General features: G+C 38.4%; 1 protein-coding gene across 1 annotated transcript in view; it reads left to right on the top strand.

The window, feature by feature from the left end:
* The window catches only part of CCDC175 (coiled-coil domain containing 175), a gene marked incomplete at its 5' end in the record, with an annotated part of 82578 nt that overhangs the window by 29792 nt on the left and 26508 nt on the right, over nucleotides 1-26278 (top strand). The window contains 5 exons of the mRNA XM_080912827.1: nucleotides 13197-13278; nucleotides 17681-17817; nucleotides 21669-21779; nucleotides 24869-25004; nucleotides 25682-25813. Of these exons, the coding sequence (XP_080768953.1) occupies nucleotides 13197-13278; nucleotides 17681-17817; nucleotides 21669-21779; nucleotides 24869-25004; nucleotides 25682-25813 (598 nt within the window). The remainder of the gene's footprint in view (nucleotides 1-13196; nucleotides 13279-17680; nucleotides 17818-21668; nucleotides 21780-24868; nucleotides 25005-25681; nucleotides 25814-26278) is intronic.

Raw genomic sequence — 26278 nt, 5'->3', positions numbered from 1 at the left:
ACTAGAAAAAAGAAGAAACTGAGAAATTAGATGCTAGGTTAAAGGCCATAGAACAGAGGTTAGAAGATCTGGAACCTACAGCAATAGCAGAAAAGGTAGTTCCAAATGAGAAAAACCCTCTAAGTTATCAGGGGTTAGAATTGTTGTTGGAATAAACAGCATCCTGGACATAGCACAACCGTGGAAGGTCTCATGTGGAATGTTCCATTAACAGAAGTAGCCTTTGATAGGGTGAGATGAAAGAAGAGAAGAATGGAGTTGTGGGTCTAAGTACAAATCGTTTATCTTTTATCCAAGCTGTGATGCATGTGACTCATATACAAAGAGATGTGTGGCAGTTGCCATGGCAACAGATGAAGCAGCTATAATGTTGCCTAGAAATGACATATTTTTATCACTTTGTCTGGGAGCTGGCTATAAAGAGGTTCTGGCTGTACACAGATGCACCTGATGCTTACTAGCAATGGTGTCCATACAGATACAATCTGAGTTAAAAATACAGGTTCTAAGAGCCAAGTCACCACCACCACTCAGGGCCTGACCATAGACTACTGAGCACCCAGAAGAGCCTCGGAAGCACTCTCCCACCTGAGCCCACAGGTGAGCCCACAGGTGAGCCCCCATTTGTTCCCCACTGACTATCTGGGGAAAGACCTCCTGGAACTCTGGGGGCACAGGTGGTACAGTGCTGCCTGGGAGCCATCTGTTCTGTCCCAGAAACAGAGCTGGGCCACCACCATAAGGACTCACTGCCTACCCGTAGACAGCCAAACACCCAGGAGCAATCTACCTCCTGAGCCCACAGGCCCACAGACCCACAGGAGAGACAAGCTCCAGTCAGAGACAATAAACTCACTTAAATCACAGATAACAAGATGGCAAGAGGTAAGCATAAGAACCTAAACAATGGAAACACTGGCAACATCAGCACCCAGTTCTCCTACCACAGCAAGTAGTGTAAATCCCAACACAGCAGAAAAACAAGATAGGGACTTAAAATCATACTTCATGATGGTGATAGAGGTCCTTGAGAAGCACATGAATAACTCCTTTAAAGAATTACAGGAGAACACACATAAACAGGTAGAAACGCTTAAAGAAAAAAGACAAAACAGCTCAAAGAACTAGGGGAAAACACAACCAAAAAGGTGAAGGAATTGAAAATGAAAATAGAAAAAATAAATTACAAAAGGAGACAACCCTGGAGATAGAAAACCTAGGGAAAAAATCAGAAGTCTTAGATGCAAGCATCATCAACAAACTACAAGAGATGGAAAAGAAAATTTCAGGGATAGAAGATAACAGAGAAAACATTGACACAACAGTCGGAAAAAATGCAAAAGTCAAAGGGCTCATAACCCAAAACATCTAGGATATCCAGGACACAATGAGAAGACCAAAACCATGGATAACAGGTGTAGAAGAGAACAAAGACTCCCAACTAAAAGTCCCAGTAAATATCTTCAACAAAATCATAGAAGAAAACTTCCCTAACCTTAATAATGAGATGACTATGAAAGTATAAGAACCATTCACAACTCCAAATAGATTGGATTAGAAAAGAAACTCCTCCTGACACATAATAGTAAAAGCACAGAATATTCAAAACAAAGAAACAATCCTAAAAGCAGTAAGTAAAAAAGGACACACATGTAACATATAAAGGCAGACTGATCAGAATTATACCAGACTTCTCAACAGAGACTATAAAAGCTAAAAGATCCTGGACAGATGTCATATAGACCCTAAGAGAACACAAATGCCAGCCCATGTTACTATATCCAGCAAAACTCTCAACTACCATAGATGGAGAAACCAAGATATTCCAGGACAAAACCAAATTTACACAACATCTGTCCACAAACCCATCCCTACAATGGATAATAGATGAAAAACTCTACCACAAACAGGGAAAGTACACCCTAGGAAAAGAAAGAAAATAATCTTCTTGCAACAAAACTAAAAGAAAAAAGCACACAAACATAATTCGGCCTCTAACAAACAAAAATAACAGGAAACAACAATCACTATTCTTTAATATCTCTTAACATTAATGGACTCAATTCCCCAATAAAAAGACATAGACTATCAGACTGGACACATAAACAGGATCTACATATAAGAAACTCACCTCAGCAACAAAGACAGACACTACCTCAGAATAAAGGTAGGGAAAAAACTTTCCAAGCAAATGGTCCCAAGAAACAAACTGGAGTAGCCATTCTAATATCAAGTAAAACCGATTTTCAACCAAAAGTTATCAAAAAAAAAAAAAAAAAAAAAAAAAAAAAACATAAGGAAAGACACTTTTTACTCATCACAGAAAATATTTATCAGGATGAACTCTCAATCCTGAACATCTATGCTCCAAATACAAGGGCACCTACATTCATAAAAGAAACTCTACTAAAGCCCAAAGCATATATTGCATTACACACAATAGTAGTGTGAGACTTCAACACCCCACTCTCATCAATGGACAGATTATGGAAACAAAAACTGAACAGAGACATAGTGAAACTATCAGAAGTTATGAACCAAATATATTTGACAGACATCTACAGAACATTTTATCCTAAAACAAACAAACAAAAAAAAAAACCCTTATTCCCAGCACCCCGTGATACCTTCTTCAAAACTGACCATAGAGTTGGTCACAAAACAAGGCTCAACAGATACAAGAATATTAAAATACTCCCATGCATCCTATTAGACCACCATAGACTAAAGTCTGTCTTCAATAACAACAAAAACAAAAAAAAATCCATATTACACATGGAACCCGGACAATGCACTACTCAATGATAACATGGTAAAGTAAGACATAAAGAAAGAAATTAATAATTTTTTTAGAATTTAATGAAAATGAAGGCAAAACACACCCAAACTTATGAGATGCAAGGAAAGCAGTACTAAGAGGAAAACTCATAGCTCTGAGAGCCTCCAAAAAGAAACTGGAAAGAGCATACTCTAGCAGCTTAATAGCACATCTGATTTAAAAAGGGGAGGAAAATAGATTCTATTTAATGATGATACCTTAGAGCAATGTTATTCCAAAGGTTATCTGTTTCATTTTCTAGAGTTTGATGAATTGAGATATGTGGACATTGTGATACACCATGCTATTGACACATGTTTAGAATTACAGTGGTCTTTTGCCTTGAATTCTGAGAAGGATATTCTGAAATTGCAAATTTATTAGAGATGATGGCTATCTTGAAAAATTTCTTTGCAGATTAAAGCTGATGATGCTCAGGCATATATATTCACTTGAATATAACATTTTTAGGCATTGTTAGTATAAAATAAGTTACAGTTGTACTTTATAATCCCATAAACAAACAATTGTAGATATATCTAACAGGACATTAAAGAAAATGCTCTGCCCCGTTGTCTAGATCTGGCCTTGCTTCTCTGTTCATAGGAGGCTTGCAGGACTCTGAGTGTCCTGTCTACTCATGGGAACTTTTGGGGGCCCCAAAACTAACCAGCTTGGAACCCTGCCTGACTACCCATTCTAATCAAATCTGCCTACCACCTCAACTAGGTCTAACTGGGCTACAACCTCCAGTGTAGACTATCCTAATTTCCATTGTCTGGCCCATGGCTCCCAACTCCCCCCACTCCCCTTTCTGAGAAGTCCTGCTCTCCTCAGGATCAACCATCCAACACTAGGGGAAGCTATATGCCTAAAGGACAGTGTAAGAACACAACCAACAAGACACAGGGCAATATGGCACCACCAGAGCCCAGCTATCATGTTACAACAAACCCTGGATATACTAATGAAACTGAAGTACAAGAAGAGGATCTTATATCCAGTCTTATAAAGATTATAGAAACCTTTAAAGAGGACATGAGTAAATCCCTTAAGGAAATACAGAAAAATACATTAAAGCAAGTAGAGGAATTAAAAGAGGAAGCAAGTAAATATAAAGAAATGCAGGAAATTACAATCAGAGAGGTGAAGGATATGAATAAAACTATCCAAGACTTGAAAAGGGAAAAGGAAGCAATAAAGAAAACACAAACGGAAATAATTATGGAGGTGGAAAACCTAGGAAAGAGAACAGAAACTACAGACCTAAGCCTAACCAACAAAATACAGAAGATAAACAAGAGAATCTCAGATTTAGAAGATACAAGAGAAGAAATCAATATATTAGTAAAATAAATGTAAAATCTAAAAGCTTCATGACACAAAACATCCAGGATATTTGGGACACTAAGAAAAGACTAAACCCAAGAATGGGAGGGATAGAAGAAGATTCCCAGCTCAAAGCCCAGAAAACATCTTCAATAAAATAATTGTAGAAAATTTCCCTAACCTAAAGAGGTGGCTATAAAGGTACAAATTTACAGAACACCAAACAAATTGGGCCATAAGTGAAAATCTTCCCTACCACATAATAATCAAAACATTAAATATACAGAACAAAAAAAGAATTTTAAAAGCACCAAGGGAAAAATGCCAAGTAACATACACATAAAGGCAGACCTATTAGAATTATACCTAATTTCTCACATGAGACACTAAAATTTAGGGGGCCTAGACAGAGGTCTTTCAGACCCTAAAAAACTATAGATGTCAGCCCAGACTACTATACCCAACAAAACTTTTAATTACCATAAATAGGGAAACCAAGATATTCCATGACAAAATCAAATTCAAACAATATCTTTTCACTAACCCAGCCCTACAAAGGATACTAGAAGGAAAATCCCAACCCAATTGAGGCTAACTACACTTAAGAAAATACAAAAAATAATGTCACACCATTAAAATAGCAAAACTAACAGATGTTATGATTTAAATAGACCTAACAGTCATCTAAAGAACATTTCACCCAAACACAAATGAATATACCTTCTTCTCAGCACCTCACAGAACTTTCTCCAAAATTGACCATATAATCGGTCACAAAGCAAACCTCAACAAATACAAGAAGATTGAAATAACCCCATGTGTTTGACAAAAATCCAACACCTGTTCATAATAAGAGTTTTGGATAGAGCAGAAATACAAGAGGCATACCTAAACACAATAAACTCAACACATAGCAAGCCAATAGTCAACATCAAATTAAATGGAGAGAAAGGTAAACCATTTCCACTAAAATCAGGGACAAGGAAAGACTGTCAACTCTTCCCATATCTCTTCAATGTACTACTTGAAGCTCTAGCTAGAGCAATAAGACAACTAAATGAGATCAAGGGGTTATAAACTGGAAATGAAAAAGTCCAAGTATGGTTATTTGCAGATATGATAGTATATAGAAGTGACCCCAAAAATTCTACCAGAAAACTCCTGGAGCTGATAAACACCATCTGCAAAGTGGCTGGATATAAAATTAATTCAAAAAATTAGTAGCCCTCCTCTACACGAGCAATAAATTGGCCAGAAAGAAATTAGGGAAACAGTACTTTTCACAATAGTGACAAATAACATAAAATACCCTAGTGTAACCCTAACTAAGCAAGTGAAAGACCTATAAGACAAAACTTCAAGTCTCTGAAGAAAGAAATTGAGGAAGATTGCTCATGGATCAGTAGGATTAACATAGTAAAAATGGCTATCTTACCAAAAGCAGTCTACAGATTTAGTGCAATCCCCATCAAATTCCAACACAATTCTTCACAGACCTCAAAAGAACAATTCTCGACTTCATATGGAAAAGCAAAAAACAAACAAAAAAGATAACTAAAACATATCCTAAACAATAAAAGAACTTCTGGATATATCACTATCCTTGACTTCAAGCTGTACTGCAGAGAAATATCAATCAAAATAATGGTACTTGTATTGAAACGGAGAGGTGGGTCAATGGAACTGAACTGACAGCCCTGAAATAAACCACATACCTACAAACACTTGGTTTTTGACAAAGAAGCCAAAACCATACAATGCAAAAAAGAAGCCATCTTCAACAAATGGTGCTTAGTCTAACTAGATGTCTGCATGTAGAAGAATGCAAATAGATCAATATTTATTATCTTACAAAAAACTCAAATTCAAATGAATTAAAGGCCTTAACATAAAATCCAGACACACTTAGACTAATAGAACAGAAAGTAGGGAGTACCCTTTAACTCACTGGTACAAATACAACTTCTTAAACAAAACAACTCAGTGCTCAGGCACTAAGGTCAAGAATTGATAAACAGAAACTCATAAAACTACAAAGCTTCTGTAAGTCAAAGGACATCATCACTAGGACAAAATGGCAGCCTACGGATTAGGAAAAGATCTTCACTAACCTTACATTCAACAGAGGGTTAATATCCAAAATTTATAAAAAAAAAAAAAAAAAAACTCAAAAAAATAGACACCAACAATCCAAATATGCCAATTAAAAGTGTGGTACAGAGCTAATGAGAGAATTCTCAAAAGAGGAATCTTGAATAGTCAAGAAGCACTTAAAGAAATGTTCATCTTCCTTAGTCATCAGGGAAATGCAAATCAAAATGACTTTGAGATTCTACCTTACACTCATCAAAATGGCTAAGATTAAAAACTCAAAGAACAGGACATGTTGGAGAGACTGTGGAGCAAGGGAAATCTTCTTTAACTGCTGGTGGGAGTGCAAACTTGTACAACCACCCTGGAAGTCAATTTGGCAGTTTCTCAGAAGACTGGGAATAGTTTTACCTCAAGACTCAGCTACAGCATTCCCGGGCATATACCCAAAAGATGCATACTATGCCACAGGAGCACTTGCTCAACTATGTTCATAGAGGCTTTATTCATATTAGTCAGAAACTGGAAACAACCTACATGTATCTCAGGTGAAGACTGGATACAGAAAATATGGTATGTCTACACTCTGCCATTAAAGAGAAGGACATCATGAATTTCTCAGGAAAATGGATGGAACTAGAAAATACCATGCTGAGTCAGAACAAGCATGGTATGTACTCACTTATAAGTGGATATTAGTCATAAAGTACAGGATAACCATGCCATAATAAACAGACCCAAAGAAACCAAATAACAAAAAGAGCACCAAGAAGGATAGTTGAATCTTTCTCAGAAGGGGAAACAATGAAAGTATGGAACGGGGCAGAAGGGGAGTGGAGTAGAGTGGGGCAGGGGATAGAGTGGGGGAGGGGATCATACATATGGAGAGCAGAGGAGAGAAAAGGGAGATTGATGGAAGAGGAGATAATCTCTAGGATATACCAAAGACCTGGGATAAGGAGAAACCCAGTGGGTCTAAGAGGTAATTCTAGCTGAGATTCCTAGCTGCGGGGAAATATGGATTCTAAAGTGGCCACTTCCTGTAGTCAGAAAGGTCTCCCAGTGGAAGGATAAGGACAACAATCCTCCCACAAAGGTTTTGATGCAAAATGTATCCTGCCCACAAGATGTGCAGGGACAAAGATAAAGCAGAGTCTGAGGGAATGGCCAACCAATGACTGTCTCAAATTGAAACCCATCTCATGGGCAAAACCAAATTCCTGACAGACACTATTAATGATACTCTATTGTACTAGCAGACATAAACCTAGCTTAACTATCCTCTGAGAGGCTCCACCCAACAACCAATGGAGAGAGATGCAGAAATTCACACCCAAACAGTAGATGGAGCTTAGGGAGTCTTATGGAAGAGTTGAGAGAAAGAGTGAGGAACTCAGAGGACAGGGAATCCACAGGAAGACCAGCAAAGCCAAATAACTTGGATCCTTAGGGGCTCCCAGAGACTGAATCACCAGCCAATGCGCAAGCACAGTCCTAGATCCCCTGCAAATATGTGGCAGATAAGCAACTTGGTCTTTATGTGGGTCCCCCAAACAACTGGAGCAGGGGCTGTCCCTGAGCCTGATGCCTACCTGTCTGCCTGTGGATCCCTAAATGTACAACCTTGTCTGGCCTCAATGGGAGAGGAGGTGGCTAGTCCTGCAGCAACTTGATGTGTGGGGTGCAGGGTAGGGGGTGGGCTGTTGGGGAGAGTTTGACACCCATAGGTGGGCTTCCCCTTCTAAGGGGAATGGGCAGAGAACTTATCTGAGTGGATACTGGGAGGAGAGGAAAGACTGGTACTGAGTTGTAAAATGAAGAAACAAATAAATGTAATATATAAAAAGAGAATGGTCATAGAACAAAAGGAAGACATGGAATCTTCCAGAGATAATTGAAATAATGCTTTATTGACTTTAAACTTTTTAATGTTAATGAGACAGATAACATAACTCATAAAAATACACTGGATTGTGGAAAGGGCTGCTAAATTAGATCAATATAAATATGTCCTAACTTCATAATGGAAGGCAAAAAATATTGTGTTAGGCCAGAGAATATGCTCATGTTTCAACAGAAAAGAAAAGCTATATATCCACTCCAAATTGATAAAGATTACAGATGACAGCAGAAGACCCCCCTAAAGATCCTCATTACAGACATGAAAGAAATCAGAAAGACCAACAAAGCAGGTAGCATGTATTGTTGCTCCCTCTGAATGGGAACAGCTCTGAGACTGACTGAGACATGAGAATATCTCCAGCCAGAACCTCAGCTAAGCACAAAGAATAAATCTTATTGGCCACAGAAGTCTCAAAACTTACCATGTCATTCTTTCAAATGGCATAGATAAAAATTTATATTACAGTTTGGTTATACACTCCAAACTAACTTATAAAGAAAGACACATTCTTTTATCTGTGTATATAAAGAGCAGAAAATAATCTTTAACTTAAATGTACACACTGTTCACTCTATACATGTTATTACAGAAATGTATATTACCTCTAAAGGCTTATATGCTTGCAGAGAAAAAAACCAGAGAAGTAGCCCTGACAAGAGCCCTGAAGGTGCTGAGACACATTTATTCCAGCATCCTCCTGATTGATCATATATCAGACTGCCTTAATAACCGTTTCATCAAAACCTGATTCCAGGACAACTTCAAAGATGTCTGCCAATTCCAATTGGCATGCTGTTCCAGTCAAGACTTCAGGGGGATACAGGAATAATAGGAATAAAGAATAGATTATTGAATCTAGTCTTAAAGTATAGAGATATAACATGCCAAAAATCTTACATTGGTATAGGTCTTTGTATATTCATGTAAAGTTTAAGTTATGTTTTGCTATGACATACATGTATTTCTTTCAACCCTTTCTTGAGGTATTATACCTAGGTGATTCTTAAGGTTGCAGTATTAAATTTCAGTCTTTTTAAGAGCTGCTATTACAAATTGTTTAGGGTAATTAAATAATGGAAGTTAATAGTTGATTAATCGAACTCCCAGTCATGTTAGATGCTAGTATAGTTTATTATAGAAGTTTGATTCCAAAGTTGAACATGTAATAAATAGTTAGAAAAGAAGGATTGTTTACATATTCAGATATATTACAGATAGATGATAGATAGATAGATAGATAGATAGATGATATATAGATAGATAGATAGATAGATAGATAGATAGATAGATAGATAGATAGTATTCAGAAACCTCAAAGATCCCCAGAATGTGGCATTTAAAGATGTTTCACTAATTTAAGCCTTTTTTGACAATGAGATACTCCTGTCAGCACCCCCATTTTACTTCAAAGAAGACGATGAGCATCAAAGAATTTCCTTATGAAGAGATTCATATCAAATGTAGCAAAAACTTGGCAAAAAACTGCCTTTGCATTAACTGCAGACAGAATTCTATTCAAACTGGACAAATGGGATGTAGGGAAGTTCACTGCTGAGCTTTGCCAAGACAAGATAAATCCTTCATACTTCCTGATTCGCAAAAATGTCTGTCAAATATTCTGGGCCAGAAGGCTGAAGATGGATACTCTATGATACAGAGAAATTTTGGGATACTGTCTAAACAACCAACTCTCTGTCATTTTTATAGTTGTGGAAGCTTCTTGCCTGTTCTTATTACATACTCAGGTCATATTTATTCCTTCTCAAGTCTCTGATGGGGTTGAAGATTAGATAGTTGCAGTCTCACATCAACTTTAAATTGTTTTAGATTTAAGAAAATGTCTTTTGGTCTAAGAAGAAGTGTTTAGGTTGTTAATACTAGTTAGAATAAAAAGATTATTTAGGTTCAAAACTCTGAACTCACCAAGATAGAATAGATAATAGAATACTTTCTCCAAAGTTCCCAAATACACATGAGCTGTACATTATGACTGTAAATCTTATATTCATATATTCATACTTATATAAATATTAGTTTTTATAATTATTATTTGTATATTGTTTACTTTATAAAAAGAAAGAGCTGTTTATTGGACTAAAGGGGAGAATTATAGAGAAACTCTCTTATGCACTGTGTAAAAGTATTCACCTATCAATAAAAAAGCCTTTGGCCAATGAGCTGAAACAGATTGAAAAGGTAGGACATTTGGCAATGTGAGAAGATAATCTTGGAAATACTGAGCCCTGGGAGATTGTTATGGTTTGTATATGGTTGGCCCAGGAAGTGGCACTATTAAGAGGTATGGCCTTGTTGGAGTAGGTGTGTCACTGTGGATATGGGCTTAAGACCCTCATCCTAGCTGCCTGGAAGTCCGTATTCTGCTAGCAACCTTCAGATGAAGATTAGAGCTCTCAGCTCCTGTACCATTCCGGCCTGGATGGTACCAGAATTAAGCCCTAATGATAATGCCCTGAACTTTTGAACATGTAAGCCAGCCCCAACTAAATGTTATTCTTTATAAGACTTTCTTTAGTCATGGTATCTGTTCACAGCAGTAAAACCCTAAGACAGAGATTCACCCTAGGAACATTATTGGAGAAAGAAACATGTGAGCTGAGTAGAGCTTAGATTAAAATAAATGAGATATTAAGTTATTAGCCATTCGGGGAATGTGCAAAGCTTTGTTATAGGCAACTGTAGATAAATTTAAGTCACAGAGTCATTATTCTGGGAGCTTGGGGCTAAGAATAAAAACACGTTTTTATAAAGAATAGTTTGATTTCTTTTCTATTTGTATTCCTTTCCTTCTTTTGTCTTATTTTTCCAATTATTCCTTCTAGTACAATATTGGAAAATGGGGACAGTGAACATTCCTGTCCTGTTCCTGAAGTGGGGTTGCTTCGAGTTCTTCTTCATTTATGATGATACTGGCTGTGGGTTTCTTGTATATAGCTTTTATTATATTGAGATATCTTCACTCTAGGTCTACATTTTCTAAGACTTTTATTGTGAAGTCTGTTGGATTTTGAGAAAAAGAAAAGTCTGTTTGCCTTTGTTGAGATGATCATGTGATTTTTTTTCTAAGCCACTTATGTGGTTTAATAAATGCATTGATTTTCATATGTTGAACCGTCCCTGTATTTCATGGGAAAAGCCAACTTTGTCATAGTGGATAATCTTTTTTAAGGTATGTCTGCATTCTGTTTGCAAGTATTTTATTGAGTATTTTTGAGTCTATATGCAGCAAGGATATTGAGCTGTGGTTTTCTTTAGTTGTGTATTTTTGTTGTGTATCTACTTTCAATATTAGAGTGATACTAGTTTCGTGGAGCTCAGGGGTGCTTCCTTTAGGATAGAATGCCAAAACCAGTATCATCTGTAAACTTTTAAAAAATATTTCTACTCTGTCTTAGCATTTCTATTGCTATGAAGAGATGCCATGGCCACAACAACTCTTATAAAGGAAAACATTTCATTGGACGTGGCTTAGTGTTAAAATATTAAATGAAGACAGGCCCTTGCTTATGGAAGCATCATAGATTCATATGGCATTTGCAGGGTGTTTTCACCCTCCTGCAACTCTCCACTGGGAACTCGTGCCCACACTCCCAGCAACCATCACCATTCTCACCAGCCCAACAAAATCAAAACTCCAGAAACTTGCAACTTAACAATCAGACTTATCCTAGTAAATTCTCACTCCACAATAAACTCGGATCCAATTGATATGATACAGTCTGCCCGCCTAGATAAGACAAATTGTTCTATAAGATATTCATAGTCACCTGTGGCTATTCAGAGCCACATGGAGATGGATCATCCTCATCCTTCTCCATCTTGACTTCTCCCTCCCTCTTGGCTTCTCTTTCCAAAACTCTGTCCCCGCCTTACTTTTTCACTGCCCAATCACAAGCCTTGCCTTATCTTGTGTCTTCCCTCAACTTAATTTCAACCACAGCTTAGAGTTTAAAGGTTTAGTCGATTGTCATCGTGGCAGAGAGCATGGCAGCAGGCAGGCAGGCATGGTACTGGAGAAGTAGCTCGAGTGTTCTAAATATGGATCTGTAGGCATCAGGAAGAGAGAAACACCAGGCCTGGCTTACTCATTTGAAACCCCAAATTCCACCCGCAGTGACATACTTCCTTCATTAAGGCTACACCTCCTAACCCCTGTCAGGTAATACCACTAGCAAATGACCAGGCATTCAAACATATGAACTTATGGGGGCCATTCCTATTCAAACCATCACACCTGAATACACCTATGTATACCTGCTTACCGTCTCCACCACTGCCTATTTAGTCTAAACTACAGCTATCTCTTCCTTTCTTTCTTTCTTTTCTTCTTTCTTCCCTTTTTTTCTTCCCTTCTTTTTCTACAGACATTAGAGTTTACTTTACAAGGCATAGATTAATTGATGATGTTCCTGTGATCTAAAGATCTCTCCCCAGTTCCCTTCGGAACCAAACATGAGATCATCCTACCTGACCCTTAAGACCCCGTGTGACCTAGTCACCATCTCCCATTCCAGTCATTTCATCTTTCTACCATGACAATGCAGGGCTCTGGGTATTATCCTTCCTGAGTTCATTTGATGCTGTATGTGGCTGGCTCCTTTCAGCACACAAGTCCTTCACAGGTCAGCCCCAAAAATATCATCCTAAAGTGCTCATCAGTTGTAGCATTCTTGTCCTCAGAGCCTTGATGTCTTTACCCTAGTTTGCACTCTTCAGAATATGTAGCACTATCTGAAGTACAGTTTAATTTTTATATTTCACTTCTCTTCTGACTACTCACTAGATTTCATCTCCATAAGAGTTAGTATTTGATATATTTTGTGTCCTTTGTACCTAGAACAAATTTTGCACAGTGCAAGAGCTCAATACTTTCTTCACGAATACACAAATAAACAAATGACATATTAATTTTTAAAGAATAAAGAAATTTCACTATAATAAATACAAAAATAAGTTGTATAGTGGTGGGGCCAAAGAATTTGTGGTATGAGAAAAAATGTTCTAACACCCATGTGTTTTGTTTCCTGCATTAATAAGGTTGTTTTTTAAACATCACAAGAAAAAGTTAGATACTGCATCTACTGAGAAGAAGAATGGGTTCGTGAGTGAAATACAGAAGGTAGGATGATAGAAATGACTTAGCTAGTAATTAGATTTAAATTTTTAGTTAACATATTAAGTGTAAAATAAATGTTGAACATTTCTAAAATAGGGTTTTCATAAGCAACAGTTACCATTCACAGAAACCAATGCAAACAGTTTTCAGTGGCCCTAATGTTGAATTCTGTAACACAGTTCCTCATGTTGTTGAGACCTCCCAACTATAAATTATTTTGTTGATACTTCATACCCATAATTTTGCTACTGTTATGCATCATAAAGTAAATATTCTTTTGGAGATAAAAATTTGCCAACCGGGTCACAGCTGACAGGTGAGAACTGATGATTTTGCTCCTACCAGGATCCTAAGTGTATTAAACAGCAGAGATCACTTATGTGAAATGAATTGGATCTGGTTTAGATACTTTTCATGTGGTTTGGTAACTTATATCAGAAATAACTATGTTTAATGAACATGTAAATTACTTAGGGAAATATAACCTTCTTGCTATTGTGTGGTATCTGTAAGGCATGACAATTATTCTACATTAATTAATATAAGTTTAAAAGTGCCTAAAAGTATCAGGAAGATGCTCTAGAAATCTTATTTTACTTCTTTTATCATTTTTCTTTGTCTTCAATTTTTTCCCCAAAGACTTGCTTTTACTTTTATTTAAATTTTTTTTGTGTCAAGTCTTCATCCTTATGGAAATTCAATCTAGACATTTTTTAAATTTATATTAAAAGAGATAGTATAAGTACGTAACCACAAATGTAAACAAAGATTTAGCCACCGGATACTCAATGATGAATATGTTAGGCTAGCAGAACTCAGTGAGTGGGGAATCTGAATTGGAGCTGATAGAAGGGCATTAGTTACGCGAGTAATAGTATTGCTTACAGTATGCTATTGAATGGCAAGTCCTGTACTGTAGACAGTGTATGTAATGGAGCCCATTCATTTATGGAAGCACATGAATGAGATGTCTCAGAGAAAGTGTTCCCTCTTCCCTGCCCCCACATACACAAGCTGAGTCCCACTGTCCACTCTTAATAACAGTACCCTCTATTTAGAGTTTCTGCTTCTGTTTTACTCCAAATTGGCAGGGATATAAAATTCATCCTTTTAACAAGTTTCAGAAGGAAATTCAGCAATACCAATTACTCTGCAAGCTACTGAAAATTTTAGACCGTTTACTGGGTATGAGGAATATCTTCCACTTCAACATCTCCCAAGTCTTCCACCACATCCACTAGCCTCTGGGTACCAACCTCCTGCTATCTGCTTCTATTCATTCATCATTCTTTAGGATCCACGCATAAATGAGACCATGCAATATTAATCTGGTCATGCCTAAATTATTTTACTTGACACATTATCCAAGTTCACTTTTTTAAAACCAACAACAGGGTTTCCTCCTGCTTAGAGGTCAAAAAAGTATTTTGTTATACTTGCATGCCACATTGTCATTATAATTCCATTGAGAGACTTAGGGTTGGCTACCTAATATTAGCTATTGTGACAGTCTGTGGCAAACATTTCTTTGGCCTGGTAGTACGTTGCTAACCTAACCTGTTTATTATTAAATGCCATATATACATAAAACAGTAAATAAATGTGCATAAATGTTATATATATTCTGACAAATATAATTTTTAAGTTTTTAATTATATATGTTTATCTTTTCCGTTTTGGTGAATTTCTTTTTTGTAGCCTATATGACAAATCTATTCTCTGCCATTATCTATTAGACCTTTCTGACTTAGGTCTACAAACCATTTGGAATTCGCATATGCATCTGTGTTATAAAATCAAAGTCAAGGTTCATAATTTTCCCAACTAGTCAAAACCAGTTCTTTCATCTACTGTATTACTTTGTACTATTATAAACCAAGAAGGAATCACATCATAAACATATGCATAGATTAGAGGCTTTCTGTTCTCATTTGGACGACTTATCCTCCTCAGGGTACAATGATATTTTTTAGTTAAGTTTAAAATGAGCCTTCATACATAAGACAGTTGTAGCTAGTCCCAGCGCTTTGAGTTTCTATGGTGCTCTGTCAGGAAGTCTGTTGGGTTTTGACTGGGCTTCTCCTACATCATGAATGGCCTTCCCCTAAGTCTGCAAATGGCCTTCAGAGGGATTTCCTATTCTTACCGTATCCCATGAAGATGGTTTATATTTTCTTTGTATTGTTAGAGTCTGTGAATGGCTGAAGAATGATACCCCAGACTCAAATATTACGCAAAAGCAAAGAGCCTTTATCCCTGCAAGCAGGAGCCCAATTCTATCAAGATGGAAGGATCTCAACTGAATTTGCAGATACAGTTTTAAAGCTAAAATTGAGGAGCATTAGGAAATTGTAGGTGATTTATATTTTGATTGGTGGGTTCTATCTCTGGGTTCTGGGTGATGGTCTAACTCAGACTGTTCTTGTTTCATGCCAAAGAGGGGTTAGCTCTTGATCTCTTGGCTGCAAGCTTAGCTAACTATCCTTTTACAAGATGGAAGGGTTGAGGGTCCCTTTTACATAAGCTTGCAGTTGTTCCAGTAACTGACTTGTCCAATTCTGGAGAGTAGAAACTCAGTCCTGGTCTCCTGAACTGCTAGTTTGCAGCCTGTCTGTCACGGAGTCAGCTTGTCACATCTTTGGTTTGGTTGTTCGGTTGGTTGGCTGGTTGGTTGTCTTCTTTTGTTTAGTTTTTAACTATTCCACTGCACTGATATACCTAATCATGTCTTTTGATTTATCCTCATTAGGAGTTCTCTCTTTAGTTTTGTTTGCTCCTTGTTGTTTGATGTTTCGTTTTATTCTGCTTGTTCACTGTGAGTTTCTGTGTCTCCCAAGTTCTGCAGTAACTCGTTCCCACCACTGTCTCCTTTGCTCGTTCCCACCACTCTGTCCCCCTCATCAGACTCTACTTTTTGTGCTGATGCATGCACCTGCAGTCTGTCTTCTCTTCCCTGTGTTCCCTGCTCTGCTCTTCCCACTGCAGCACTCTGAAGAGAACAACCGTATTTGTGCTTTTACTTTGGGCTACTGTATTGATTCGTGTTTGATAGCTTTTCAAATCTGCTATCCCATCCTCCCATTTCTGTAGTCTGTCCTTTCTCCCTCTTCTCTTGGTGGGATACTGTATGCTGGTTGCTGTGCATTTAAAATGTTTGATACCCAAGATGATGTTTTCCTCAGAAGAGGATCATCACTGCCTTTCTGCCAGACATGTACATGAGTTGTTACTGGTTCAAGTTACCTCAATCTACCTTAACTTTCCCAGAAAAAAGCCCTGAGGCATCCCAGCCTACAGTGAGGAGGGAGTCACCAGGCTCGACTCTGGATTTTTTCTCTGCATTGCCCTTATCCTCTGGGCAGCCAAGACAACTTAATCTCTGTTTCTGTGTGGCACTTTCCGTACTGGTGAATGCTCTAAGGGCAAGAATAGTTTTAGGTGGCAGCCCTCTCTACAGTTACTTCCTCCTAGGACAAGGCTGACCCCTCCCTCACTATATTGTTAGTTATTCAGTAATTATAAGAAGACTATTTCCATCATGCTACCTTCATGGTACTCACTCAGAGTATTATTCCGAACTACCCACCATTTCCACCAAACTTAACTCTCTTATCTCACTTAAAGCGAATCTCCCCTCAAGAAGTGCATTGATGTGCACAGGTGGCTCTGTTTGTCTGTCCCCATCACTACTACAGTCACCCTCCTACATCTGTGGGTTTGGGGCTCAAGACACTCCTGTCAAAATAAAACTCCCTTCTATAAAACAACTTATGCCAACCCCCCTCCATATTCTTTATCTTTACAGTATTTACAATACTTTCCCTATCATTTTATTCATGTGAATTCCATTGTTCTGTAGAAAAATATAAATTGTGAAGTTTTAGAACCTTCTGGAATTTCTTATTTCTCAATTACTTCCATCTGCATTAGGCTGAAGCAATAGATTCATCATACTCACACTTTTTGGGGAGAACTGGGGGATGCAGGGGCCCAGTTCTACTTACTGTGGAACAAACGTGGCCAGAGAAGCTTTGAGGAAGTGCTTCTGTGAGAGGTAGTTTTCTATGCCCTAGCACACTGTATATTCTGGAAAAAGGACTCAAAGTGCTTGCTTTGTGATCAATGATGGTTTATACTATTTTCTTTCATCATGAATTTCATTCTATGGTTTTATGTCAATATTTCTAACCTTTCTGTACATTTGCCATAATTCCCAGAGGAAGATTCAAAGCAGACAGTTGCATGTTTGCCATACAACTGAGTCACTCTATCTTCATGCAAGACCCTCTGTGTTTTGAGCAGTATATGTGGTACTGTATGCATGGCTCACCAGTTTACTCTGTCCAAGGAAGTATAAGCCAATTCCTTTAATCCTGCCTGTCTTCCTCTATCTTTTTTCCCCTAGGTAAGTGATAAACTACAAAAAGTGGATCTAGAGAACAAAGAACTTCGAGAGAGACTGAACCTCCTCCTCAAACAGTATAAGACCATCTTGAGGGAGGAAGAAGCTATGTTTCTGCAGAAACAGAAGATGGCTGATGAGTATGTCTTTGTCTATGTAGATCAGCTTGCCACAGTTAGGGGTGCCTGATTTGCTGTCCAAGTGGTGACTGTCCATCAAAGCTCACCTTAGTTATCAACAAAGCTGACAACAAAATATTCTTTACCCAATAATCAATAAGCACACTTCTAACCTGCCTTTATGGTGTAAAGAAATGCTTTTTTGTCTAGACCAACTCAAACCCATAAAAAAATTAAATGCATTATTTACACTTATAAATCAAACTTGGGAGAGTGATAACTACAGTGTGAGACTTTCCAGTAACCTGTTATAATCTACCTTTGTCAAAAGCTGACTTCTTGTGCACATTCCCTTTCTTAGAAGTTTGGTTACCTACAGTGATGTCAGAAAACATTCAAGGATATCATTTCTCATTCACTATGTATTGGACTCCATTAGCTCAAGAAGCCTTGGTAATTCTACCTCCCAATATTTTTCCCATGTTACTTTCTCTTTGTTCATCTTTTTGCTTTGGCATTCCTCTTAGTTTTCTCTCCTTCTGCTCTTCCACCCCAACTTGCCTACCTTTAGCCCTTTGACCCAACACCTCTCTATAACAACTGGGCATCAGATCCTTGGTCTTATTGGACTACAGAGAGACCAGTAAGGTGTTCTGTCTTATTTTGTCCGGTATGCCTGGGATACCACCCATTGTTGGGTATATGGTTAATTCTCAATGATTCTTTCTTTATGAATATTACAGAGTAGTGTCATGAAAATATGAAATTATGTAAGAAAAAGCTCACTTAATGTACCCAAAGTTACACCTCATAGATTAACAATGCTGTGTCCAAGGGGTGGGTGTCAGTTTCCTTTTACTGAAGTCTGGTGACCCAGCCCAGGCTGACCTGGAGCTTCCGGTCCTCTTCCCATGCTTCTGGCTGCTGGGACTGCAGTGTTGAACCACCATGCAGGACTGGCTTTTCTTTTTAGTTGAAGCTTAGTAATATTGGGGGTTTCTTATTTTTATATTTAATATTCTCTATTTCAAAAGCTTCCTTTTTCCCATTAGAAAAAAAAATGTAGAAATAAAGATGGGTAAAGAATGGCCTAGAAATTCGGTGCAAAAACATGGTCATGTGGACACAATGGGACACAGACAAACCACTCTGGGAGGATGGAATTTGAAAATGAGCTCAAAGTGCCAGAAGGAGGGACAGGGGTGCCTGCAGCCCCAGCTTCAAGGGCCTCACAGCAGACCATTAGTCGATAGTCAACACTGATATGCAGGGACACAGCCTCCCTAGGCTGGGGATGTGATGGGGACAATGCTCTGTTCAGCTGAGAACTCCCCACTGGTCTAAATAAGACTTGCCAGCAGGGGTTCTTTCCTTATGAAAAATGAATCTTTCTAGAGGATAACTATAAACAATCACTTGTAATGCCCAAAATCACAAAGATGCAGGAGATAGAGAAGTCAGAAATGTTGCCGGTATTGTGGCTGGACTTCATGGGAAGAAACCAGAAAGGGCCAGTCCCTTTGAGCTTGTCAGAGAATGCTTTGCCTCGGGTGGAAGGCCTTGGGTTTCTGAGGCAGCTGTCCTCACCTGGGGAGTCTGCTGAAGCCTAAGCAAATATGCCGACCCTACAAGTGTACTTCTGTCTCCTCTTAAAGAAAGTGTCAGGAAATAGTGCCCCAGATACCCTTGAGCCACATATACAGACAGGGACTCATTAGCTCATTGCTCCTTTTCTGCTCTGTCCCAATAGCAGCTCTTTTTACTACTGTTAATAGAATTCTGACCATTCTGCATATTGGGGCAAGGAGAGTCCAGACATTTGGATTGTAATCTTCCACCACTGAGTATCCACCTGAGCATGTGTTGGCCTGTTTCTTCCTCTGTGAGAGGATACAGCAATGCCTACCTCACAGGAATGTCATGAGGATTGAATGTGAAAAGTCTTAATGCAAAGAAGAAGAAGGAGGAGGAGGAGGAGGAAGAAGAAGAATAAAAGAAGAAGAAGAAGAAGAAGAAGAAGAAGAAGAAGAAGAAGAAGAAGAAGAAGAAGAAGAAGAAGAAGAAGAAGGAGAAGGAGAAGGAGAAGGAGAAGGAGAAGGAGAAGGAGAAGGAGAAGAAGAAGAAGAAACTGTGTCCAGGCCCATTTACATGAGGCAGAGTTTGCTCATTGTTGCAGCATTTAAAGCCACCATGTGTCTCATCTGATCCCACAGAGAACCAGTTCTTGAAACTGGAGTACAAACCTTCCCCAGATCAATAGGCACCACCCAGAATAGTAACACAAACTGATATCAAATGACTGTAACACTAAAAATTTGTTGCTGTTGGGGTCCTTTGTCTTCAGCTCAATCTCCATAGCAAAATGCCATCAACTGGCTGGCTTTAACAGAAATTTGTCTCCCAGCTGTAAAGGCTGGGAATCTACAATGAAAGTGCCAACATGAACATGTTTGGGTTCCAGTTAGGACTCGCTTCCTGACTTACAGATGATGCTCTTGGTCTCTCTGACTCTGTCTGTTCCTCTTCCTCCCTCCATTCCTTTTTCTCCCTCTCCCATCCCTCTCTACCTCTTCTCATCTTCTCTTTTCTCTCCCCTTCAATAGGGAAAAGGTGGGTTTTCTTCTTTCTTCTTGGAAGGGCACTGGTCTCATCATGAAGACCCTACCCTCAAGACCTCAGCCACACTAAATCAGTTCCCACCTCCAAAGGGTCCCATCCCGATATTTGCCCAAAACATTATCAAAACATTGTATCCTTTATCCAATAATTAATAAGCATACTTCTAATCTGCCTTTATGGTGTTAAGAAATGTTTTTCTTATCCAGAACAGTTCAAATCCATAAAAAGTTAAATGCATTATTTACACTTATAAATCAGACTCATGCATGAGTCTTAAACTTGAACATAGAAGTATGCAACTTAGAGAGCACAAGTTACTTTGCTTTCTGCATCACATTAAGGTGGTTCTGAAGGTGAATCACTTAGACAGAAGGATTTCTTGTCCATAAAACTTCTTGTCACTGTTGGGCCATTTAAACAAAACCACAAATCTCTCTGAGCCTGTACATCAGGACAGCAAAGAAAAAAACATCGTAAGTCTCGTTGGTCTGCTCACCCAGTGAGTTAATGCTTTCTACCAGTAAGACAGGTATTGAAGCCCTCATTTAGAGAGGTTGAAATGGAGCCTTATCAACAGATAAGGTTTCTTGTCCAAGGTCCTTAATGTTCAGACGTTCAGCCTGTCCTCAGTTTGTGTGACTAGCTCATCTTCTTCCTCTGAAGCCTGAAAGTGGTTACAAACACCCAAAAGAAGCTCAGCCGTGCAGACAGAGCAGTGTCACTATCCTGCTGTCCCGTCACTGCTGCAGTTAGAATCTCCTCAGTGTTTTATCAGGCCTAATCATGGGACTTTCACAAAACGTTCAGTCCTCAGGCAGCCAAAAGACAGCAGGATCTAAGCTTCCCCAACCCCTTGAAGTTCTTTTAATTTAATTGTTATTGTGTGTGTATGGATATTGTGATTGCATATATTTACGAGCATCTCCTCCTGGTACTCAAGGAGGTCAGAAGAGGGCATTGGTCCCTGGGACTGGAGTTATGGGTGGTTATGAGGTGTCGTATGAGGCTGGGACTCAGACCCAGGTCCTCTGCAAGAACAAGTGCTCTTAACCACTGAACTGACTCTCCGGTCCCCAGTTCCTTTTAAAAGAATTTATACATGCAATTTTTCTTGCATTGGGAAATGAAGGGGTTTTTTTTTTTTTGTTTAATTTTGCTTATAGTGTCTAAGCGTCTGCATTCAACCTCCAATACCTCAAGATTATCATTTTAACTTTCAATAGAATGACTGCCGCTTCTTTTTCCTATCCTAGACATCAGAAACAGGTAGCACTTATTAACCAGAAAGAAACCTTCCTAGCACAAAGAAATTTCGACATCAAAAATATGGAAGAAGGATATGAAACCCTTCAAGATCTTAATATGTACGTTTTGGGTCTTTGTGTTTTAAACTTTCCTTTGTGTATGCTTCTGTAGACTGGAGCAATGCATGCCTATACGTGTAATTCATGTAGACCATTACAGGGAAGAGTATTTATAATTAGCTCTTTCTGTTTTGCAGTTCAGAAATGTTGCTGTCTGTGTGTCTTTCACTGAAGAAGTTGACAGGTGTTACAGAAGCTGGGTGACACAAGAGATGGGACAGATTCAGGGCCAGGGACCAGTATGATCATTACCTCAGGGCTCTTCACCACTGTTCCTCATTTGGCCATTCTAAGTCATTTACATCTTTTGCCTAACAAAGTAGATAGATAGATAGATAGATAGATAGATAGATAGATAGATAGATAGATAGATAGATGATAGATAGATAGATAGATAGATAGATAGATAGATAGAGGTGAATATGATCAAAGTAATACACACATATACATATACCCCCCCACACATACATTGCAATAATTTTTGTCTTAACCTGGTAGAAATGGCTGCATAAGTGGAAGAAGGTAAGTTAAAAATTTCAACATCAAAAACTGTAAAACAAGAAACAGAAAAGGCCAAATGTTGGTTGTTAGAATCCTTGTGTGATCAGTTAACATTGTGTAATTGGAGAAAAGATTAAGGAACCACATTTTATACAGGTGACCTTTTTCTCTTTATTTGGACATAGTTTAAAGCCAACAGTAAGTATTTTAAAATATGTAAATAAAAATCCCATATACTTTCATTAATTTCTCAGAATGTTTCCACTTTGCCTTATCTATTTTTATCATTTTCATATTTTATTCAGCACAGATATGAAGTGTAGGTTCTTTGTATGATTATCTCTGTATAAATAAACAACTACTTAGACATCTATTTTCATTATATTAGTTTTGAAAGGAAACTATAACTTCTGTGAAAGAGTAGGAAAACTGAATTGTATTCAATCAGATTTTATTTTTTTAATGAATAATGCAAACTTATTATTAGTTATAGATTTTTTTGAGACAGTATCTTACCATGTAGCCCTAGGTATCCTGAACTTATGCTGTAGGCCAGGCTGTCCTTGAACTCACAAAGACCCATTGTCTGCCTCTGCCTCCTGAATGCTGGGATTAAAGGTGTGGCACCACCTGCCCAGCCCTTCCGATCAGTTGTTGCTCTGCTTAGTAAGAAGCTCAGAATCGAGTATTTGTCTGAATGTTGCTATGCACTTTGGTATTTCATTTTGTCTTTACCTTATTTTAAATCAGTTCAGATCATCTGTGGAACATGTTATACATGTAAGTCAACAAACTCATTAAAGAGACATGAAACTGTGAACAAACGTAGAGATCTAGAATAAACCACTAGATCTTTTCATATAGACTGTGAAACATAGACACGGTTGTTTCCGGTGGGTCTGATTGCATCTTGATTATTTGCGTTTGTATTTCTGGCCTTCAAAAACTTATGTAACCACATTTTGCCTTTATGTTTCATTTATGAGTATTTTTGTCTTTGAAAGGACACAAAGTACCGTTTTACTTAATTAGCTTTTGATTCATTTCTGTACCAAGCACTGTGCTGTGCTGAAGTCTTTGCATTTCCATTCAGCCTATCGCAAGAAAGCCTCACAGACTTAAGACCTTCCCTTAATTGAAGAACTTTTCTTATGTTTATGTGTTCTGTGTTGTACAAAGTTAGAACTATGGAGACCACAGAGCTCCTCGATAGCTTGTTGATATTAACCCTACCCATGATCCTGTTGTTTCTCTCCCTTCATGGTCCCTGGGCAGCAAGCCTTACAGACTATGTTGTCAAATGCCCTTTACAAATAATTATACTCTTTTCTTGGTACAATCTCACCTCCATTCTTGCCATCCACATACCTCCCTACTCACCATTAGCCTCAGAGAGACCTCTGTGCAATTGCTTTCCTAGACTCTCCTTCCACTCTTGGACTCAGGCTTGTAGGGGCCGTTCAAGTGCCCTTTTATGAGATGGCCACTAAAACTTTTAGTTATTTTACAGTTAGTCATAATAATTTTAAGAAATACATTAAGACTTTTTATGTATTTGAAAATTATAAATATAAAACCCAATATATATGTATCTATTGTTTTCAGAGCAACACAGGAAGTATATCGAAAGCAAATAAAAGTCTTGATTGAAAATCGGGAAAAAGAAATTCAGAGATGGTAATGTGTGTGGGAGTGTGTGTGTGTGTGTGTGTGTGTGTGTGTGTGTCTATGTTTGTATCAGTAATTTTATGTTACAAATAATTCCAATAGAATTCCTATCCTAAGTTAAATTGTATATAAATTCATTTTGATCTAGATGTGTTCATTAGATTGTTTTGTGTTTGGTTTTGGTTTGGTTTGGTTTGGTTTGGTTTTTTATTGAAAAAGAAACAAACAAAAAACCGAGAGTTCCATAGACTAAGATTGCCATTATTACACAATGTTTGCTGTCCAACCAGACTTCTATGCCAGCTTATAGTAAGGGTAATATGAGGAAGAGTTAAGATCACAGACTTTCACGTGGACCGCTCTGCCTTAGTAGTCCTAACCATGGCTTGGCTAATCTCTTCTCATTGCCCCCACTATAAATCTGGCAATGACAGTGGCCCCCTCCTCACACATTTGTTGTGATCATCAGAGACAATCCATCAAAAATATGTAGATCAATGTACCCAGTAAGCACTCACTAGCCCTTAGATACATTTTGTTAGCACTGCCATTATCATTGTTATAATTTATAAAATTCAAATTGTACATTTCTACCATTCTCTAAAAATACAGCTGTGGTAGAGAGAAAAGGTTGAGAATCTAAAACCTTGAAGTTTCTCATTAGCAGTTTGGGCAATTCCATGACTATTTCTGCCCATGCCTCTCCTTTCTCCACCTACCCTGGAGCCTGCCTCATTTCCATCCTCAGCATGAAAGAGGGGAGCAGTGGGTGTGGCTTCTGCCCTGTGGGTGTGGCTTCTGCCCGGTGCTGCCGGGCATCAGAAGCCTCTCTCACTCGGACAGTGCTTGCCAGCAGTGCTGAGGCAGCCAGCTCTGTGCCGCTGTGACTGATGGCCACTCTGTTGTGTTCCCATCTCTAGCGTCATAAATCAGTGGAGAGTAATCTGTACCAAAATAAGACATGCACAATGGCTACATAAGATGAAGCTGTCCTTGAAAAACATTATAAATGAAATTGAGATTGCCGAAGAAAAGCGACTTCAATTGCTCGAGGAGGTAAGGGACCCAAAGGGTTTAGAATTATGGTAATTTCCACACAGAAATGAGCCATGCCTACCTCAATATTTAAGTAAACCTTGTTTTACTAAAAGATAATTTACTTTTTCCCGATTTGGTGGTTAGAATGAATTGTTATTTTTCTTTAGAATGAATTATTATTTTTCTTTCTCTACGATCTATCCATCTAGTATGTGTTAACTACAGATGTTTAAAATGTTTTTATTTTATTACATTTATTTATTTATGTGTGTGTGAGCATGTGGTGATGTGAAGGGCAGAGGACAATTTCAAGGGTTTGGTTTTCTTCCTCCACTATATGGGTCCCAGAAATAAAACCCAAGTCACCAGGCTTGGGGGCAAGAGCGCTTCCCTGTTAACCCATTTAGCTGGTCCAAGAGAGATTCATCAAATTAAGTACTAGTGTTCCCTAGGGTGTGTTCTTGAGGCACAGAAGCAGGGCCTTGTTCCCTGTGCATCCTGTGTCACTCCCATGCGTACCTTTTGGACTCAGCCACTAATCCCTTTAGATACGATTTGGTGGGCAACTAAAGTGCTAAAGGAAAAAGGTCACCCTCCTCAGCGCTTGCCGAGACATCCCACAGTTTATCGGGATGTTTAGAAATGTAAGACTGACCACAGCACAAGCGATGATGGATCCCATTTCTCTCCACTAGACAAAGCGTAGAAAGAAGGAGATCAATCGCTTTGTGAACCATATTGAGAAAATTAAAGAGCAGCTAGTGGAAGAGGAGAAGGAATATGTCAAAAAAGAAAAAAAGTTAATCAAAAAACTAAACAAGTATGAGGTAAGCATTGGTTTGCTTGGGCAGGTGCTTCTGGAGGATTCCGTGAGAGGAGAGTAACAGCGTGTGTGACCATGATTGTGTAAACGTAAAAATAAACCTTCCAGTATGAACCAAGGCAAGACCCCAGTCCATTTCGCACATTTCTTCTTTTTCTGAAAAAGAAACAGAAACAGGTTGCATCTTTTGTGAGTTAAAAACAAAACAAAACCCACCCATATGTAATTCAAATTTTGCCAAGCAGCAGACAATGCACACGGCTAGGCAGGGTGGAGTTGTTTCGGAAGCTGGTGGGAGCTGTCATGGTAAAGTGGGGAGAATGTCCGGGAGTAGATCTCAAAATCCCTTAAGAATTTTCAAAAGCCAACCCAGGGTAAATCAAGAGATTTAGAGAAAGTAGAGGCAGCAGGCATTGAACACATCCAGGCTTCCAGATGCTGTAGACTGATAGACCCCAGACTGCCTCCC

This window comes from Micromys minutus (assembly GCF_963924665.1).
Source record: "Micromys minutus genome assembly, chromosome: 1".
NCBI lineage: Eukaryota > Metazoa > Chordata > Mammalia > Rodentia > Muridae > Micromys > Micromys minutus.
This window is presented reverse-complemented; position numbering and strand designations above follow the sequence as displayed.